This window comes from Besnoitia besnoiti, chromosome III (assembly GCF_002563875.1).
Source record: "Besnoitia besnoiti strain Bb-Ger1 chromosome III, whole genome shotgun sequence".
Taxonomy (NCBI): Eukaryota; Apicomplexa; class Conoidasida; order Eucoccidiorida; family Sarcocystidae; genus Besnoitia; species Besnoitia besnoiti.
The window spans coordinates 817,503-837,882 of record NC_042358.1 but is presented as its reverse complement, the minus strand read 5'-3'; the positions used below and the strand labels follow the sequence as shown (position 1 = coordinate 837,882).

The 20,380-nt window shown below is 58.7% G+C and overlaps 4 protein-coding genes across 4 annotated transcripts; 3 read left to right on the top strand and 1 right to left on the bottom strand.

Annotated features, from left to right (window-relative positions):
* Positions 1-807: 807 nt before the first annotated feature.
* Positions 808-7,953, bottom strand: BESB_044360 (uncharacterized protein; the record flags this gene model as incomplete). Its single annotated transcript, XM_029362887.1, has 10 exons — positions 808-974; positions 2,132-2,280; positions 2,618-2,759; positions 3,106-3,262; positions 3,775-4,098; positions 4,426-4,569; positions 5,059-5,170; positions 5,666-5,840; positions 6,044-6,424; positions 7,155-7,953. 10 exons carry the CDS (start codon positions 7,951-7,953, stop codon positions 808-810), a joined length of 2,550 nt encoding a protein of 849 aa, XP_029220253.1.
* A 591-nt stretch (positions 7,954-8,544) lies between these two features.
* BESB_044350 (uncharacterized protein) lies at positions 8,545-8,877 on the top strand (the record flags this gene model as incomplete). Its single annotated transcript, XM_029362886.1, has 1 exon — positions 8,545-8,877. One exon carries the CDS (start codon positions 8,545-8,547, stop codon positions 8,875-8,877), a length of 333 nt encoding a protein of 110 aa, XP_029220252.1.
* A 1,466-nt stretch (positions 8,878-10,343) lies between these two features.
* BESB_044340 (uncharacterized protein) lies at positions 10,344-11,108 on the top strand (the record flags this gene model as incomplete). The annotated part of the gene is made up of 1 exon (XM_029362885.1): positions 10,344-11,108. One exon carries the CDS (start codon positions 10,344-10,346, stop codon positions 11,106-11,108), a length of 765 nt encoding a protein of 254 aa, XP_029220251.1.
* A 2,443-nt stretch (positions 11,109-13,551) lies between these two features.
* BESB_044330 (uncharacterized protein) lies at positions 13,552-19,578 on the top strand (the record flags this gene model as incomplete). The annotated part of the gene is made up of 4 exons (XM_029362884.1): positions 13,552-17,276; positions 17,808-17,972; positions 18,308-18,378; positions 18,689-19,578. The coding sequence occupies 4 exons, from the start codon at positions 13,552-13,554 to the stop codon at positions 19,576-19,578; spliced, it is 4,851 nt and encodes a 1,616-aa protein (XP_029220250.1).
* Between the last annotated feature and the right edge of the window lie 802 nt (positions 19,579-20,380).

The window sequence follows — 20,380 nt, the reverse complement described above, 5'->3', positions numbered from 1 at the left end:
ACTGAAAATCAACGCCGGGCGCGAATGCATAATTATCCGTAGCGATAGCTGTCTCCATGTGCATCGCGTATGCGTCCACGGCCGTACGCCTAGGCTGTGAAAGATGCACGGCATGTGGTCTGCTTCGCTACAACGTGCTGCTTCCTTGCGATGCCCGCAAGGCTGGATGTGCGCGGAATTGAACTTTGCGAGACAAAAACAAGAGTTCGCATATCGGAGGCAGAGTCCTGCAGCACCGCCGGCACCACGGCAGGAAGCACGAAGAGATCGGGGGCCGCGCTCCACTACTGCGTTCTCTATCTGACGCCGTCGCAGAGACAAACCTTTTCATAAGTTGCCGAGGCACGCTGCACCTCCCAGGAAACAAACACGCGAGGTAACCGTAACGAGGAAGCAGACGAACAAGCAACAGCCGCGAAACACCAGCAAGGAGAGGCGCGTACGTAGAAGAGCCAAAAAAACACGACAGGCGGCAGGAGCGAAGCAGACAGCATACCGGAGGGGAGCTGAAGGACAAGACGCGCAAGTCCGGTTCCCTGCGCGGAAGCGCCGAAATCGTACTCGAGAGAGGAAACAAATTCTAGGCGCATGTGGGAAGACAAAAACGCGTGAAAAGCGGGGTGAGCGCCAGCAGCCGAAGGACTCCGAAAGGCGACGCGAAGCGCACGCAGAGGGGACGCACTCCTGGAACTAAGAAGCGACCCGCGAGACCGCGGGCGGCAGCGGCGCGGACACGGCGCTCACAAAACTGAAAAAACTTGAAAGACGACGAGACAAGCATCGCGACAAGCTCCAAGCTGCAGCGTCTCAGAAAAACCCCGGCAAGAAATCTCCTGGGCACGTGTGGAAACACTGCGCGAAGTACTTGTCAACCAACTGGCGAACCTCGCGAACCTCGGCGCGCCGCAAAGCCAAACTATCGACTGGCGCGTTGCCTGCTCGGCCGACGAGTGCGAGCTCGTTCAGCGTCTCCTCTGAAGAGGGAAAACAAAGCCATGCATGCGCGGGAATACATCCTTTGCGAAAGAAACAAACGGAACGCCGAAGCCGACCTCGGCTCGCCGCTGGTGCTGGCCTCGCGACACAAGCTGCTGTCAAACTGGAGACCTCCACGGACGACAGGTCTCACGCGCCCATCCACTGCGACGCCAATCTTTGAAAAAAAGCTGGGAATACAGAAAGGGATCGATATATGACCGTGTAAAATGCGTCCTTTGCGCAACCTAGCTCCGTGCGAACGCGCATGGCTGTCGCGGTGTCCTACGCGCTCTTCTCCTCTTCATACTCGACAAAATGAAGACCCTTAAAGTGGATATAAATACTAATAAATACATATAAACCCTAAACCCCAGACGTGAATACAACTCGTCTGCGATCCTTTGATACAAAACGCGTGGACAGAAGAAGAAAGAAAGAGAGCGAATATGCATGCCGTTTAATCTCGAGGTCCGAACTGCGTCTGTACCTTGGCGTTGCAGCCACAGGAGTGCGAGATCTTTGAACATCGCCTTGTTCTCGAAACGCCTCAAGGCGAGGAGACGACATATTTGCGAGAAAATCATGTAAATGAGCGTGAGCACGATGTGGACAGCGAAGACGATCGACGCAAACGAAAACCGCTCATACCACTCGCCTCCTGGACTCGTGTAGTTCTGAAACCAGAGCAAAACCCACAAGAAACAAAAGGGAAGCTCTCAAGCTCTCACCAAGCACACGCATACATACTCCATACCAGTCAACCCGTTTGTGGCTCCGCTTCATATTGCACTTTAACGCCCCTATTTAGTGTATTATGCGGTGATAAAAATAATCCCATACAAAGCTGACTGTTTACTAATATTAATGTCCTCTCTAGTAACCTAGCTTTCAAAGAATATATATGTACACAAACGTAAATATACGCATATATATACACATATATATGCAGAGAGGTAGAGACCCGTCGCCAGTTTAAGATCATATTGTGAAATATGGTATTCTAGTGGGCGCCGCGACTCAAAATGGAAGCGCGTCCACGCTCTCTCCTTCTGCCAATCCGATTCAGACAGCACCGAGCAGGCGCCGGTGCCGCCTCCTGCGCCTTCCTAGCATCGCCCCAATGTAGAGGAGTTGCGGATTGTTCACTTTCAACTTACGAGCAGCACATCGTCCATGGCGCCAGGCTCTTTGTTGTACGTGATGCTGTTAGGAAAGGTCAAGTAGAGAGTGAAGCACCAGAGGCGCAGCGCCGTTGTCATCAAGAGCTGCCGCCAGTGAACTCTGAGCAGGCCGTCGTTCAGCCTGCGAGAAAATCAAGAACAAAACCGAGTCAAAAAGCTCAGCTTCAAGAAGGACGCAGGCGCCAGCATAAAGACACGAATAAGAAGACATCCTCGTGAGTCCCAGCATCTTCTTGCGTGGGGAATCACCGCTCAAGAAGAAATTCATCCTTGAAAAACATGAGCTTGGTGTCTCCGACCGGCGCACGACGCACAATCGAGCTCGTTGCGGCGCGGCATGCGAGCTCCGATGCCCATGCATGCCTTTCAGGGCCTCAACGAGCCGCCGCGATCTCGTGCTCCATCTCCGTTTTGTCTTCCGAGAAATCATAATTCACTCTGCGCGCCGCGCTGCTTACCTCACAACTTTGATCATATTGGGGCCGATGAGAAGCTGATTCAGCGAAATCGGCGCGAGCATGTGACAGCAGTTGAGGAAAATCATCAGCGACACGGTGGCAACAACTCCTGCTTCGTCGCCTCTGGGCTGCGTCTCCAACTCTGAAAACCGATGCAGGCGCGCACGCGGGAGAGAGGCGTGAGGCGAACACGAACGCAGAAGAAAACGCAGCATCGAACCTTGGAGAAATTCCAGAACCACCGCCTCCTGCCGTGCAGGCTAGAGAGAGGCACCACGGAGAGAGAAAACATGCGACGGGCTTCTGCTCCAAGTGCGCACACTCAAAAATGTCGAGGGCATAGTAGGCCTACAGGATTCCGCATGTCGCATCGGAAAACGGTGGACGAATCTCAGCCAGATACACGGAGAGCGGCAATCGTACTTCTCGAAAAGCGACACTAAAAAAGACACCAGACACGAGAGAGAAGACGACCCCTTCGCGCTTACGGGCGAAATCGGCTTCGCCGCCCGGACCCCCTGCATCGAGAACTGTCTGACCGCGGCGGAATTTTCCAGCGCGCGGCGGCGGCACGATGTAAGTGATGTACTGCCGACCAAGCATCACGCAGAGGACTGGGTAGAGCGTGTACAGAACACCGATCATCTGCAAGGAAGGAGACAAAACTCACGGAACAAAACATCATACTCACGACTGATCTCCTCCATATGCGCATGTTGATAAACACACAAACTCACGGATATACTTCCAGACAGCTCTACATATAAAGATATACAGAAATACGTACATATATATATATACAGCTGCATGCATGCATGAGGGTCGACATCGGTAGGAGAAGTGGAAAAACTGTCTAGGTTTCGGACCCGCGATGAGGCGAGAACCGGACCGGCCGTGGACAGCGGATGTCCTGAGGCCAGCGGGTGCGGCTGAATCATTAGAGGGGCCTGTCTCTGCTCCCTAAAATCCACTCTTGCGTGCTCCTTCGGCACGCTGCCATCCCACTTTTCGTCGTCAGTGGATTCGAATCTTCTGCGGCTATATACCTACTACATACAGACGTATGTGCATATATTTGCATATATATGTATATATCTATATATATGAGTACATAGAGATATATGCGATTCGTATCTGTCTCGCGTCGTATTGCTTACGGGAAAGAGGGCAAAGATGAAGAGAGCGTATTTGCCGATGTCGGCGACGTAGTGTTGCAGCTCGAAGATGCTGTTGAACACGCCGAAGTCTCGAAAGGTCAGGACCATGAGGAAGAAGGAGAGGAGTTTGAGGGAGCCGAAGAACGAAACGAAAAGCACGTCCAGCACCGGCGCGGAGAGAAACCAACAAGACAGCAGCATGAGGAAGTGCCCGCAGGTGATGATAAAGCAGACCTTCATGCCGACCGGAATCTGACTCCACGCCCACCGGGACTCCGCCATCGACTTGAGCGAAAACATCTGAATCGGGAAGATCCGCGACTCCTGAGCCAACAGACAAAGCGTCGCATTACAAACAGCCTAAACGTGGAGGTCGCGTGGTGCATTCAAGCACCACGAATGCCAAAAACAGAACAAATTCCGCCTGTAAAGCCGCACCGCCACCGCGTGAGTAGCGCAACAGACACGCGCACAGAGTCAGGTCACGCGCATGCAAGCAGGTCCATACGGACGAGCGCCGCCGCAAGTCCTCCTCGCCACGGCCATTTCCTCTAAAAAGTTTCTCCGCAGCCGAGCGAGGCCTCAGACTCGGCGCAGGCTTCGCCGCGACGCGCGGACAGCGGAAATCGCATGCAAGAGGGTTCGTCTCACGTTGTAGAAGAAGAACAGGCAGGCGACGATCGCGATCTCGCATATCCACGTCGCAATGAAGGGAATGGCGATGCGCAACTCTTTCCAAAAAGTGACCTTCAGCGCGTTATCCAGCAGCACTGCCATCCCGTGTCGCCCACCGACCTGAAAAAAGCACGCGTGCATGCTCCGAGGAAAAAGAATACAGCAGCGCGAAACGCAGTCGACTCCCAGCGCACTCGTGTCTTCGCTATCAGGTCCTGTGCCGGCTTGCATGGCTCGACTGACATTTCGCCGCTAAAACACAGTCATGCAAGATATATGTATCTGTCCCAGGTTCGATCCATCGCCCCGTTATACCGTATTGATCACACGGCTTCTGGTATTTTGAGATCACGACAACGGCGAGAAGGGACGCGCTACGTCTACGCATACGATTTGTTCGCTATCGGGGATGCGAGCGCAGAGCGTGACGAGCCTCAGCACCGCCCCGCCGAGAAGAGACATGCAGACTAAGCCGCCCGAATCTAGGACGAGCCGCGAGGCTCGAGAGGAGGGCAAAGTGTTTAACCCCAAACTCAAAATCTGAGACCTCAACCGCTCGCCGCTCGTCCAGAGGACGTTGGGCTACGAGAAAGACTTGTAGGCGCGTACCTTGTAGGCGAAAAAAATCTTCTGAATCACGCGCTTCAACTTGAAGCCGCGAACAGGAAGTCTGCGCGTCTTGCCGCTCGCAGCGCGACACAACTCAGACAGCCTCGCGAGTCTGCGCAGCGGTAGAAACGCAGAGAACGAAGACGGCACTTTTTTATAAGTGCGCAAAGGAGAGATCCGATTATGCGCACGTATTGAGGCGCGCAGAAAAAAGAGTCAAAAATCCTGCATATACATATATATATATATATATATATATATATGCATAGGTTCATATCTACGCGCGACCTGGGAGACAAGGTGGATACTAGAACCTATACATCAATATATATTTATACAAGTAAATAGAGATTTACATGCGTGCATATGCGCAGACATGCATAGAAAGACATATGTGAAGACGACGCAGCGAGAGAAACAGCGCCGCAGCGGCGCGAGTCCTCCAGGGCGCCTCTGCCTCAGAAAGCACAACTCGATGCGGGTCGCGCTTGGAGACCTATTAAAGAGAAGTTCCAGACCCCAAAGTATATATATACATATATATGCATCCCTGCTGGAAGAAGCTTCCGCCTGAAAAAACAGATCTGCCGCTCTCGTTGCCTCTTACGTGCGCTCGGTGTCTGTGTGGTTGCTGTCGTCGTCGAGGTCGATTTCATCGAGGAGGCCGGCGGCGCCAGCCTTCTGCCCAGGCAGGAGTTTTGAGCCTCCAACAACGCCCCACCACAGGCGCTGCAAGCAGCTCTCCGGTCGCCCGTTCTCGTCTTTTCGGCCTCGACTGCGACCTGAAAGGTCCCACAGCGACAGCCTCCATGTCCCCATCCAAACAACGAATCAGGCACCAGCCCGCGCACGCGTCTGTCAACACGTACGCAACAGATGCAGAGCGGTATCAATATATATATATATATATATATATGTATACGTATGGATGCGTGAAAAAATTCACGAGGATGCGGGTGCAGGCTAGGATCGACGCAGGATTCACCTTTCCTTCCGGCGGCGGCATGGAGAACGGCCGCGTCGGCAGGTATGCCGTCGAGGCCTGCAGGCGCTGCGCCTGAGTCCCCGCGGTCAGCCTTCTCGCCGCTGGGGCGCTCGAGGTCCCGCGCGCTCACGCCGCAACCTGCAGGCGCGAAGCCGTTCTTGAGCTCGAGCGCGGCGACAGACTTCTGCAGCTGCTGCTGTTGCTGCTTGACGGCAGACGTCGTCGCGGACGTTGTCGTCGCCTCCTGCGCGGCGAGCCGCGAGTGGAGTTGGAGCTTGTGCTGCCGCTTCGCCTTCAGATGAGCCGCCAGCGACGCGTGACGAATCCGGTTGCACTGCAGCGGAATGAAGCAGATGTTCTTAAACAGGAAGGGGGAGAACCCTGGAAACGCAAAGTGACCGCAGAGACAAAGAGAGAGCCACTCTTGGAAGACGGGGCGGCGTGTCGACAGGCGGCCAAACCGCGCAGGCTAAAGCCGAAGGGCGCGAGAGCAACAGAAGCGATGCAGCGGCAGGAAGGAGACCGACGTCCTTCCTCCCCCTGTAGGAGTGAGACAGAGAAGGAGAGAAAAAAGAAAGAGACGACCCGCCCGGAGCGAGGCATCCGAACTCGTCGAGAGGCGAGTGTATCTTTCTTGAGCGACTCGACAGGCACTGTAGATAGCGTGGAAGCTCTCTTGATTTCCATGAACGGAGTGGGGAGGAGACAGCGCGCGAAAACGCCGCTGGCGGAAAGCGGAGCGTTCGCGAAAAGGTGCGGGAAGCGCCGCCACGGCCGACGACACTCACCATCTGCGAGCACGCAGAAGCGACACGTCAAACCATAAATGTGCATGTTTTGTTGAGCCTGGCACACAAACGTCTTCTCTCGCTTCATGCCTCCGCCTATCCACGCGCATTCAGAGTCGCCAAGAACCCACAACAAATTCACACCCACATATACACACAGATGAATATATAGATAGATATAGATAGATACACAACAGACCGCATCGTGCATGTGCACGTCGCGGCGCCGGTATGCGCATGCGTTAGTGTATCTCGCAGGAGTTGATGCGTTGATATGCGAGCTGCTAAATCGCATAGACTCGACGTGCGGGGGGCGGGCTGACCTTCGTAGGTTGGGTAGTAGGCCCAGGTGAAGAGTCTGACGGCGGCGAGAGGCACATCCACGACGCAGATGCCCAGGAGCGCCGCGTGTTTGCGGCTCATGAAGATGTCGCCGGTGTCTCGATGGAACCCTTCCTCCTGTCTCTGCAGCAGCGGCGAGCGCGTGCCGACTGAGGGAAAGGAGTAGGCGTGGAGAAAGAAGGCGAGCGAGACGACAATCCCAACGACGAGACGCAGCCAGGAAGTCTCCTGCCCTATCGCGACTGGGCAGGCCGAGTAGGTGAAGAAGGCCGCCGTGAGATCGATGAAGTCCAGCACCACGTGCGTGATGCAGTCGGTGAGCAGCATCGCCTCCGTGGAGATCGTGGAGACGCCACCGACGAGCTGCTCCATCGCCCGAAAGCCCAGCAGCGCGTAGACCACCCCCGCGGAGACAACAAACAGTGAGACCTCCACGACGCCGCCGTGGGGACCAGTGAAGAGGAATCCCTGGATGACTCGGTCGTTGCCAAAGATCACAAAGTAGAACACCACGATCTTAATCGTCAACGACCAATCGTAAAGCACCCAACACGTCGCCCCCTTGAGCGCAGCCAAGTCTGCACTGCTGTTCGAGAGAAACGAAAGCAATACAAAGACGTCAAACACGCCCAGCGCCAACAGAGGCAACGCGTAGTTCGCCATGTAGTACAGCAGCCCCGCCTGCTGAACGATCAGAAACAAAAGCGTCAAGAGATACGCCAAGAAATTCCAAGAAATCGCCTGCTGAGGCACCCCCGAGGCACCCGCTGGATTCCCCATCTTGCCCACACAAAAAACAACACGCGGCGAGAGCCAGAGTCAGCGGAAAGAAAAACGAGACGCACAGAGACTGTATGCCTCGGAATCACAGACAAACGCGCAGAATGCGTCTGTCACTCACTGAAGGAGAGACGCCTCCAAGACAAAAGGCTGGGGTCGGAGTGGAAAAGGAGACGAAATTCGGACAGAGATGCAAAGGATTCACGACGGAGACAGGGAGACCAAAACACATAACAGAGGCGCGGTTGAGGAGGATTGAAATAACGAAGGAGAGAAGGAGGGGGCGAGACGCAGATGGGCGACGAAGGAAGGCCTCTGCAGGCACCCTGATTTCCGCGGCTACAGCAAGCAACGCAGCCGAAAGAAACGGGACGAAGCCCCGAAAACAAATATCAGCACCGCCGGGGAGACCAAAAGAGGAGAGAACGGGCGGCAAACGACAGAGATCAGCAAGATACACATGTGTGTGGAGACAGGGCGTTGCGAACGAAAGCGATGCGTGATAAAAGAGGGAGAGTCAGAGAGAAAGCAGATCGAAGAAGACACGACGCGCAAAGCGCGCCTTGGCAGTCTCGAGTTTCAGACGAGGGGATGGCGATGGAAACAGCAGATAGCATGAGAGCTCGACTCCCGCGTTTCTCACTTCCCCGTCCCTGTCTTCTCATCCCCGAGAGCGTGGACGCAGGAGCGCCAGAGGGTAGTGGCGAGCAGCGGAAAGGGCATTATCGGCGCCATGGTTTGCGGGAGACGCCGGGCGAAAAAAGCAGAAGAAACGCGGGAGAAGAAGCGCTCAAGACCGAAGAGAAAGTCGCCTCGACTCGCTTTCTCGAAAGCGGGCGAGGGAGGACGCAAAACAAGAGAAAAACAGAAACTGCGAGAGGAGGACAGCCGCGAGAGAGACTGGGCGGGAAGGCGACCGGCTAGACAAAGCCAAAACAGCTGTAGAAATGAAGACGACAAAGAGGGGAAGACGAAGAAGAAGCAACAGAGTCTACGCCGACAAGGTATCACAACGAGGAGCCGATGGGCAGCAGTAGCCCAGACGCAGGAGTGCAGCGGTCGAGGCAGAAGCAGAAGAAGGGACAATAGAAGGAGAGAGGCGAATGAGGTCAGGGCTGAGCGGAAACTCTCTAGCATATTCTGTTTTAGAAGAAAGAAAGGACGTGCAGGTCTATCTCTGTGTCGTTCGAAAAGCGCTGAAAACCCCAACAGAAGGGATGGCGGCGAATTCAGTTCAGCGACCTGCATACATGCGCTCGACGCAAAGCTAAGTCGAGACCGCCATTGCGTCTCTTTGATTCAACGATACGGAACGGATGGAGCCCGGAATAATCATAATTACGCGGCGCCTTTTGCAACGCCACAAGGGCGGTGAGCTGTCATGACACTCTGAATACGAAAAAATGAAGCAGAAGACGCTCGCAACGCCTCATCCTCTTTGAAGCGTTGACTCGCAATCGCCACACCAGCACACCAGAGAATAAAATAAGCCTCTCCTTCGGCTTCTTTCTCTTCTCTCTCTCGCTGGTTTTGGCTTCATCTTGCTGACTTCGCGTAATCGCAAGGTCACTTACGCAAGGCTTCCCGGCTTCGCTTTGCGGGGGAGGCAAGAAGAGGAGCGAGCGCAGATGCCCACCGCGCACGCGAAAACTCTGAACGTCTGAATAGACATGTGTGCTTGTTGACGCTTGGAAGGACATGGTGTAAATGCATTTCAGGTCTGATGCCGCCCCCGTAGTCAGGGAGTAGAGTGTCGAGAGACGATCCTTGTTCCCGAAAAATTTCGCGGGCGCTGTTGCCGCGACCCTTCACGCATTCATCTTCCAGGTCAGACTCCAGTTTTTTGCTCCTTTTAGCCGACAAAAACTCCCCTTCTCCGCAAACTGAGGGCGAATCACAAGAAATCCGCGAGGGACGAGCGGAACCTTGGAGAGAGATGCCTCGTGGGACGCGCGACCGTGTAGATACGTGGGCGCGTTCGGCACCGGATTGAGTTCTTCCTCTGTGTGTATAGCGCACCCGCCCCCCACCGTCGTCTTTCAGACTTTTTCCAGTCCCGTTTTCACTCTGCTTTCATCACCTCCGCCACCACCCCTCTTCGGCCTCCTGTGTGTGCCGCCATCGTCTCCATCCCCGTCTTCACGGTTCGCGCCTGTGTGTCTCAGTCTCTCGTCCAAGGGAGCGAGGACGTTTCCTTGCGTCTGCGTCTGCCGTCTCCCGTGCTGCTGAGGCTCGCTGCGTCGCCGGCCTGCCCCTCCCCCCCGTCCCCCCGTCACTCGTCCCTCTTGGGTTGGGCATCGTCGCGCGTCTTTGCAGCCTGCGCCTTCTGTCTCCCCGTCTCTCGGCGGCCTCCCGCGCTCTCGCCCTCCCGCCCCCAGCCGCTCTCCGCCATGGGCGCCGCAGCTTCTTCGCCAGGCGGTGACGCCCGGAAGCGAGCTGCAGAGGACAGCCGCGCGAGTGCGGCGCACCCCCTGGATCTCTTCTCGTCTTCCGGGGCCGTCGTCGACGTGCCCGCCTCGTCTTCGGGCGTCCAGCACGTCCTGATTCTCGGCAAGGACTTCGTGAACCACTACGCCGTCAACAGCCCTGTCTCTCAGTCGCCGCCCTTCCTCCCGCTCCAGGCTCCTCCGCAGTCTGAGGCGCGCGGGCGCGGAGAGTCGAGTGCGGCGGTCATCGCCTCGTCCCCCCCCGCGCCGGACTCGGCGGCCGCGGCGCGCGAAGGAGACAGTCTCCTCGGCGCGGGGGCGGAAGGCCGCTCGACGGAGGTAGCGCTTCCGCCGGCTCTCCACGCCGTCCAGCAGAAGAACGCGCTGCTCGCCGACATGCGCGACCACCTGAAGACTGCCCTCGCAGAGCAGATTGCCGCGCTCAAACTCGGCATGGCGAACTGTCCCCTGACGGCTGCAGCGGTCGCTTCAGCCTCGGCGACCACGACCGCGGCTCTGCGCGACCCCGGTGCGGGCGCGGCGGGGGCCGATATGCAGCCTCTGAAGCCCTCCTGCGCGCATCCGCAGCTGCAGGTCCTTCGGTGCTATCAGCGACTCAGAGCCGCGCGAGAGAGAGACTCGGACGCCCTCGCCTGCCGAAACGCGATTGCAGACCTCCGCGCATGCAGCGACGAACGCACTCAACTCGGCGACCACGCGTGGGCGTAGCCGCTGTCTCTCCGCCGGGCGGTCGCCCTTGTCTTTCTGTTGCGCGCGTGTCGCACCTCAGTAGCAAGGTCCGCAGCGCGACCTGCTTTCGCGTGCATTTTCGCCGCGGTCGCGCGCTCTGTAGGGTGGGTGGTGCGCCCCCTGTCTGTGTTGAATCGCGTTTGTGCTTCGGGAGGGGTTCAAGCCCACACCAGGGAGGCAACTCTCTGTCTCCGCGTGGGTGCTTGCGTACGGCTGGTGTCTGTGCCGCTGATGCTCACGTGAGTGTGACAAGTCCCCAGCACCCGGGTCGGTTTTGCGCGCGCGAAAGGCGTTCGCGGGCGTCGGATCGTCTCCTGCGAAACACTGTTCCGTTAACTCCCCGGATTCGAAAAGGATGTTTCCAGAGTGCGATTTGTGATTCAGCGCCAACTGCGTCCAGTGCGGGCCACAAGGCCGCACACAGTGTCTCGCGCGCGGCAGGCCCCAAGAGGCATCTGCGCGTGTGCTTCAGAGATGCCTGCGCCGCCTCCACGGGGGTGTGCGCTGAACCAAGACGTCTAGTCAGCGCTACTGGTCGCCGTCGTGGTGTGGGGGGAAGGCACGTCACGAGGCGTTGTCGTTCTGCGGAGCGACAGTTGCGTGCTGCGTTTCACGCCTGTGAGAATTCGCCGCGGTGGCGCACGCTAGCCAAGAGGCAGCTGTGGAGCGTGCGCGGGAAGGCGACTAACAGACTTAGACCCCTTCCCTCGGGTGGAGGGTTGGTGGGCTGGCCTTACATGCCGCTCTTCCCGATGGAGAGCCATACGTGAGCTGCGCAGCTGCATGGTCTATCGCGAACACCTTTTCTGCCGATTCTGAGGCCCCTAACTAGAAACAATGTGTGGTTCTTCTGGTGCGCGAAGGGACAGGTGCTACCTCCCAGCATTTTGTTTGCGAGTGCTGCAGCCAGACAGCGCACATGCGTACTTAGACAGCGTGAGGTTGGCGGAGCCGTCACGAGAGCCGCTGCAACAAAATGTAAAAGTCCTCCATCAAGGAGCCTGGCCTCTCGGGAGAAAGTTCTCTTTGACTGAGTGTGAGACCTGGTTCACCTGTGACTCACCTCGTCGCTTGCAGCCAGGCGGCAGGCAAAGGAGAGACTCCGTGGCGCGGAGTGGATTTTCTTGTCAGCAGAGGAGGTGTGACGGCAGGTGGACATTGACTCGAGCAGCTGTTTCATCGAGGATCACCCTGCACAGCGGCCTATTCGCTTTTCCAGCGATACTGCGTTAGAAAAGGCGGCAAGCGGCTGGCAGCGTCTCTTGTTGAGCAAGCAGCTCGCAACGACAGTGACAGAATCGGCTCTCTGCAACACGCCGAGGTGCGCTCTGGCATGCGCGACGGGGCGTTGTGTAGATTAGATTTGTGTCAATTGCGCAATTCAGACGCCACCGTTCGCTCGCAAAAGTCCTCTCCTAGTCAGAGCTCCTCAGGAGGGTCGCTGTGCTGCGAGGAGCGGAGCAAAGAAGACGAAAAACGACGGAGAAAGCCAGCAAAAGAGATGCACCTGTTCCCCGGCCGCCCTCGCCACCCCGAGGTGTGTGCGCGGCGGCAGGGAAGGCTCATCGTCCGCACACGGGATATATTTGTCGTTTCCTCTTCTCTAGCGACCTCTTTGAATCCGCGAGAGCTCTGAGAAGAGCGTGTAGAGTTCAGATCTGGGGGCGACTAAATCGAATGGGAAAATCTTTCTCCGCTAGCGGTTCACCCACGCCCGTGTTGGCGGTTAACTAACACGCGCCGGTTCGGCGAGCACCAGCTGATCAGCCGGGTAACGTGCGCTTGTCTTCTTCGCCTCGTGGTTCTTAGCTTTCGTCTTCCCTATCAGTAGAGACAAATCACCTTTCCACTTTGCCCAGACGGAGAGCTTCTGAGCGTCCCTGCTTCCCCAGAGTCCCGTCCTTCATTTTTCTCTGCGGGCGTTGGCAGCTCGCCTCTGCAGCTAGTGCAAAACGCGCGTAGCTCGTTTCTCCGTGTCAATCCCGCGCCACGGCACACGTCTCCCACCAGAAGACATCACGAGCGAAAACACGTGTGTTTTTACGCGCTTTTCAGTTCACCTTTGAATCGTTTTATCTGGCTTTCGGCAACTTAGTGATTCTTCGGAAGTCGAAACCCCGGGAGTTACGTTTTAGTTCCCCGTCCCTCTTCCGGCGTCCCTCCCCGATCTCCGCGCCGCTGCCTGTGAGGCTATGGCGGTCGCGGCGGTGACCACGTCCCTTGGGCTCGAAAGACACTGCAGTCTGAACTTGCTTCTGCTTTCGCTGCTCTCTCTTGTCCGAGGGCGCCGCGTCTCTGGTGTGCTCGGCGCGTCTCCCCCCCCTCCCTTCTTTTTCATTGTCTTTCTTCGTCTCTCCCTCCCGCGTGAGGCGGCTGACGCGCTCGCGGGCGTCCCTCTGCGGTCTGTGGATATTTGAGCAGCATGGCGGACGCGACGCAAGGCGCCGCCATCCACTTGGCTGGCAGCCACGAGCCGCGGGAGGGTCAGGATGGCGTAGAAAAGGATTTCCCGCTTCATGATGGAGGCACACAGCAGAAAGCTGTCGACGAACTGGCTTCGTCAAAATCAGAGCGAGAGACAGAGAAAAACCATCGCGACGTTCTTTGCCTGTCTGCCACTCCCTCGGTTTCCTGCCCTGCCGCATCCTCCTCCTCTTCATCTCCATGTCCCTCTGCAGCTCCTTGTTTTTCCCCATGTTTGACACCGCCTTCTGCGTCGTCGGTCTCTGTAGCAGCTCCTGGTCCTGCAGCTCCCTTGTCCGCGCCTCCTCAGCAATCCGGAGCTCCTACAGCCTCTTCGAAGAGCTCGGCTCCCCCGCCTGTAGGCTCTCAGGCTGCTCCCAACAGCGCTTCGGCCTCGGCGTCTTGCGCATCGTCGGCTGAAGTTCCTGTTTCTCACACGCCTCCTTCGTTGGCTCCCCCTCCACGGATGATTTTTCCTTCTGCAGAGTTGAACACGGCATCGCCGCCACCTCCTGCAACGCTGCTAGGCTTCGTTCCAGCTTGGGGTTCCTCCGGCAGTGTCGGCTTCCTGCGTGCTCCGCCCCCTCTGGCGCCGCGCGCGTGGTCCGGAGGCGCGGCCGCGGTCGCTCAGGAGCCGCTGCCAATGCTGCGCCCTGCCTCCAGTTTAGGAGGAGAGAAAAGAGGAACGGAGGCGCTTTCTTCTTCGCTTGCCTCTCCTCCGCCTGACGCGCATGCGCAGCCTAAAGCGTCCAAGCGACGACGACGAAACGCAGCCTCCTGCGCGTCGCGGACGCCCGCGGGTGCGCCTTCTTCTTCTCCGCCGTTATCGCCCTCCACTCCGCAGCTGCTGGCCTCGCCGTCTAAGCAGGAAGACGATCCGCCCAGGACTGCCAAACGCGGGAAGACAGAGGCGAAAGGGGGGACGAAAAAGGCCGCGAAGGAGGGGTCTGCGGGGAAGAACCCCTCCGGGCAAAAGACGCCCCAGCGGCAGGTCCCGTCGCATCTGTCTCCTCCTACCTCGCCTCCTGTTGCACAGAGCCCAGGCGTCGGCGCGACCCAGCCGGAGGCGTCTCGGCGTCTACCGCGAGCGTGCACCTCTGTCCCCTTGGGCGAGAAGGCGAAAGGTGACGACGCCGCCGGAGGTGACGCCTGTCATCAGTCGTTTTTACTTCATTCAGGCCAGCAACTTGAAGCTGCGGCGGAGCTCATCCCGCGAAGACGAGGGAAACCGTTCGCGGAGGAGGCGAACGCGGAAGACGTCAACAGTGATCCCTTGTCCGGGGGCGATGTCGCACGACATCAACTTCTTCTTCAGCTCCGCGACAAGCTCGCAAGCGCCGCCATCCAGACGCGCAACTCGTCTGCTGTCCCCTGTCTGTCGGCGTCGGTTTTCCTGACCTCATCGCGTAGCGGCGCCTGCTCTTCATGTTTTTCGGAGACTCCTGCAGGTCCCCTGAGGAGCGGCGCAGCTGCCAGTACGGGCGCAGGGCAAACGGACTGCCCGCAGGGTCCCTCGCGCGCGCCCGGGAAGGGCGACGGAGCTATTGGGGTACAGGGGGCTCGGTCGGAGGGCCACCCCGCGGACAGGCTGATCTCTCAGCCTCTCCCAGCTTTTCTCTCGATCGCGCATCTTTTTCAGCAGTTCGACAGGCTCCGGCAAGACGCGAGCGCTGGGCAGAGCGACCCCAAAAGAAACGTGGAAATCCTGAGTCCTGCGTTCCTTCTGTCACTCCTTTCCAAGGAGGCTTTGTCCGCTACGAGCGCGGCGGCGGCTGCCGGTTTCCCCCAGAAAGACTCAGAATGCGAGAGAGCAGGAACGAGCAACTGTTCCAAACTCCCTTCCGCTCGCTGTCCTTCGCAGCAGGTCCCGGCACCGGACGAGACGATCTCTGGAGCCTCCGCCAGCTGTCGCGCAGCCCAGGGCGTCTCTGGGGCCGTCAAGGCGAGAGTCGCAGGGCCTAAGAGCGGGTCACGAAACCCCACCAAAGGCACCGGCGAGGCGAATGCGAACCTGCGCTCTCGTCTTCACGCCCTGGAGATGTCCCAGTCGCTCGCAGCTGGCAGCTCAGGCAGTCCGCAAATGACGTCCCCCTCGCAGCCAGCAGAGCGAACTCTCAGCTCTGTTCAGAGTCCGGAACACGTGACACGGACTGCGGGCGCCTCAAGTGAACAGGCTTCCAGGGATGCGGCGGCAGCATGCGGAGGCCGCCGCCCTAAACGTCCCAGTCTGAGCTCGTGCACGCTTTCCGCCGGCGGCCCCGCTGCCCCCGACCTGGTGGATCAGCGCCTGCCCGTGGACGAAAATGTCTCTCCGCCTGGCGCAGCCGTCGGCACAGCCCTCTGGGTGAACGACGCGGGAGCGGACAGGAGTCGCCCGGCGAACGCGACGGATGGCGGGCTGTCGCTCCCGTCCGCAGGCTTCCTTCCTGGAAAGAACACGGCCGAGAGCGGGGTGGACGCAAACGCGCTCGGCCAAAGGGGACGTGGGGGGACGCGGAAGGGCTCGAAGGAGGAGACGGGAGGCGACAAGCTACGCGGCGGTGAGGCTGAAGGCGAAGCCCGCGGCGGAGATCCGGTGAAAGTCGCGTCACTACCTGGCGGTGTCGCTGGCAGTGCCGCCTCCTCGACTGGAGAAGAGGCGCGGAGACCGTTGGGCGCGGGCGCCGCCGCGGAGCCTCAGCAGAAAGACTGGAGCCGCGATGCCAAGAGAGAAAAGGCCACGCGAGCGTCGCTAAAAACTGCAGGCGGCCACGGCGCGTCACTTCCGTCTTCGCGTTCTCGCGGAGCCTCAAAATCGCATGCAAAGAAAGATCCGTTGACGCAGCGCAGTGGCGCGCCTCCTGCCTCTGCGCCGGCGCCTCCTGGGGCCACAGCGGTGGTGTATCAAACGGACTTGGGCTCGCTGTCCGCGGTCGACCCAGTGGCGCTCACTGCCGGCTGTGGCGCGTCCAATGGCACCTTCACCTGCTGTCGGAGGAAGCTGTTTTGTGACCACGACATCTTCGGGCTCCTCGCCGCCTTCGGGCACGCTGCCGCCATGACTGGCGACGGGACCCGTGGAGGCGACACGTGTCTCCTCCGCACCGGCGAGGTACCTGGTTCGTCCGGCTCCCCGCCCTCAGCACGCACGAGCCCGTGGGTGCCGCGCGGCGCTCCAGCGAACCACGCCTTGCCGTCGGTGGAAGGCGACGGCGAACACGCGAAATGCGAGGCCTCGAAGGAGACGCTCAGCAGCGAAAAAAGCGAGTCTGAGCCGGGCGAGAACAGGCGCCACACCGGCGCAAAGGGGGTCCCGGCTACTCACATGCGGCCAGGGGATTTCGCATCTCTGAGGGCTCGAAGCCACGACGAAGAACTCTGGAGGCCAAGATTGGTTGACCTGCTGCACGCCGGCGAAGGCGAACGAGACGGCGACGAATGGAGGGCGCGAGACGTTCTGTCCTTTGTGTTGTGGCGTGAGGATGCCAAGCAGGTAGAGGCGTGCGACGGGCGCGGCTCTCTCGACTCGCAGAGGGAACGAGCGGAAACCCACGAGGACGACAGCGAAGACGACTTGAGAAGCGGCTCAGACAACGACTGGGAGGACGGCGATCCGTTTGCGTGGCTGGAGTCTGAAGACAAGACTGAGCCGCCGCTCGAAGAACTTCGCACGGATATATGCAGTCTGCTGAGAACGTTTTTCTAGTAGGCGTCATGAACCGCTCAAGATCCTGGCTTCAGTGCTGGTCTCTTTTCGACTCCAGGCCGTCGACAAAGCTGTGGTTTACACCGCCCGCGTCACTGTTTGAGTCGTATCTGCTGCCGCGCCACCCCTCACAGCCGCTCTCATGTGTAGCTGACCTGCTGCATCTGTACTCTATAGCTGTGTTCGGTATGTCTGGCTGGCGGCTCGTCAAGGGGTGTCCGTACGCGTTCTGTGCCGCTTGCAATACGTCCGCTTGGGCCCGCGAGCCTGGAGTTCTATCGTTCGCCTCCTGTCTCCGTCGCACCCATCTCATTGGCCGCCGCGTCGCCACAGACGGTTTGTCGCCCCTCGCTTCGCGGCACTTCTTCTGCAGTGTCTTCCTAACGCAAGTATCCGATTCGCCCCCGCCATACACCTTCGCACAACAAACACAGACTTGCTCGTTCGGAGAGCCCAGCGCGGAAAGCGTCTCCGTTTCCGTCTCTGGCTGTGAGAGGCACGTCTGTCTGTTCGTCGAATTGTCTCCGCAGCTTCCTTCACGACTTCGTGGAGGGGCTGCGCCCCGAGCTCCTGCAGGCCTACCGCGAGCACTTTGCGTTTCTGAGCTCCGCGACGAAGGTGTCACACCTGCGGATCTACGAGCCTGTCCTCTGGCGCCTTAAGTGCCGCCCCGCCAGCCTGTGGACGCGCTTGAGGTAGGTGGCCGCGAAGCAGAGCTTGCGATGAAGTGCAGAAATTACACTAGACGAACCGGGCGCACACAAGAACGCGCTACCAGGGGCAAACAGGAACCGTAGACAAGATGAAACTCCATCTGCGCGAGCCCGCACCCGAAGCGTAGGCGTCTCTAGGCGAGGCTCAGGCTTTGGCCATGTTACTGCCGAGTCTCCGGGACGTCGGACTGTCAAAAATGTCTGAAGACAGCACAGCCGGCGACGAGTGGAAAGGCTCTTTAGCCCGCGGCGCCACAGGCAACCAGCTGCCAGGAGTCTATTCATATTCTCTGCGCGGCTTTGATGACTTTCCTTAGCATCCAGCTGACGTTCGCCGAATTGGAAGCCCTGCGGGAGCTTCACAGCCACCGCCGGTCTACATGCAACGGTAAACCATGACCATGTGCTGACAGCTCCGTGAGAGCTCGGCGAGGCTCCAATTATGTAGACGTCCCCCCCATCTTGGAGGGACTAGTTCTGCGGCACACCTCCCCCGCACTGAACACAGACACCTTCCGCTCTCTATCTGGTGCAAGTGATGTCGCTGCGTTTGAGGTGGCGAAGGGGGCAGGTTACTTGCGTCAGTCTCACGTTGACTGCTGATGGGAGTCCACGTAGGCCTGACTCAAGTCTATAGAAGGTGCGACAGGGGTGTTGCAAGCCGCTCATGCTGTCTGGCTCTCTGCCTGTGTCTGCAGCTCTGCTGACGCACGCGGTTCTTTCGACCCTCTTCAATCCGCCGTTTGCTGCGCCTCCGACTCGAGCAGACACAATGGCTCGTTCCGAGTCGACACACTCCCCGTTCGCGTTTGCCTTCGCGACGTCGGCACCTAGGTGTCCGTCGCAGAGTTCGTCGTCCTCGACTTCGCCTTCGCTCTCCTCCTTGTCGGTCTGTTCTGCCTCTGGCGCTCTGTCGCAGTTGCTCGAGCCCCTCTCGTTTCCGCAAGTCCGTTCGCCCTCGCCTTGTTCCCGGGTCCTCTCATCATCGGCGGGGTCGCCCGCCCCTGCGGATCGCCTCCGTCCCCACGCGCCGAAAGAGTCGGCCTCTTTTGGCTCCAGTGCCGCCCCTTTGCCTGCGCCACAACCGCTTGAGGAGAAGCTAGAAAGTCCACGAACGGTGGCGAAGCGACAGGAGCACTCGCGGTCGCCGACCGACGTCGCGAGGGACGATACCGTCGCGGCCGCAGCGGTTGGGCTCCAGACCCGCCCGCTCCCACGTGTCGCCGCCGCGGGGGCGCTGCAGCCTCCGGCAGTGACTTTCGGCCAGAGCGTGGGAGGAATGAATCAGGCAGGAACAGGAGTAGCAGTCAAAACTAAAGACGACGGAGAGGCCACAGCATCCGTAGCACCTCCCAAGCCGGCAGCCAGCTTGCAGAGCACGGCGACGGATGGAGCCCTTGCCGCGTCTTCACTTGTGCGCACGGGCGAAGGCGTCTCTGGGCTGCAAAACGGTGCCGTGACAGAGTCGCGTTCGCCAGGTTCCTCCAGCGAAGCAGCGACGAATCTCGCTCACGAAATCGATCCCGCATCGCTCTGTGCCGCGCGTCGTCTGCCTGGCTCTGGCTGTGCAGCAGGTGCCCCCCCCTGAGCACTTCTTGTATCGCAATATCGCCTTCCGCGTCGTCGGCTAACTCTCTCATGCCGCCACCGATGCCTTCAGGCCCCGCGTCTCTCTCTCTAGTGTCGTCGCCTTCCCCGTGTGGTTTTCTGTCCGCGCCACCGGCTTCTGAAGCTTCTCTCTCTGACACATCTTCCTCAATCTCTTCTGTGGCTTCAACCTCAGCTTCTGCTTGAAGACACGGGTTTTTACATTTCGGCCGCGGCATGGCCTTGGCCTCTTCATCGCCTGGCGGTGCGGTCGTTCTGCCGCCTCGCGTTTGGGGGGGGGGGGGGAGCGGGAGTTAGGGCGGCAATATTCAATGTGCCAGAAGGGTAAACGTTCCCGTGGGAGGCAGGTGACGACTACGCGGGTCGCCTTGCCCTCCGGTTGTTGGACCTGGTGCTGAGTCCTTGCAATACCGGGACGGCCGCATAACGAATCCTGTCTCCATATTGACATTTCCTGCTTCACTTAAGCATCTTTTCTTCTGACAAAACGCAGTACGCCATTTTCTGGGATATATATATGCATAAATATATAAATACTTATAAGGATAGATATATGCGCGAAGTGACTATTGGATACCCGTCTGAACACTTGGTGGCTCTCCGTTATTTTCCATTGTAGCATTCCACTCGGCTCGTCCCCGTTGTGTGCGTTGCCATCATTATTCCTGGTCATGCCATTTTCCCTTCGCACGTGATGAATTTCGTCTCTGAGTCCCGCTGTGTCTCCTGTTGTTCCGCCCGCATGCGTGAATGATAAAAAGAGCGATCACGAATGCCTGTAT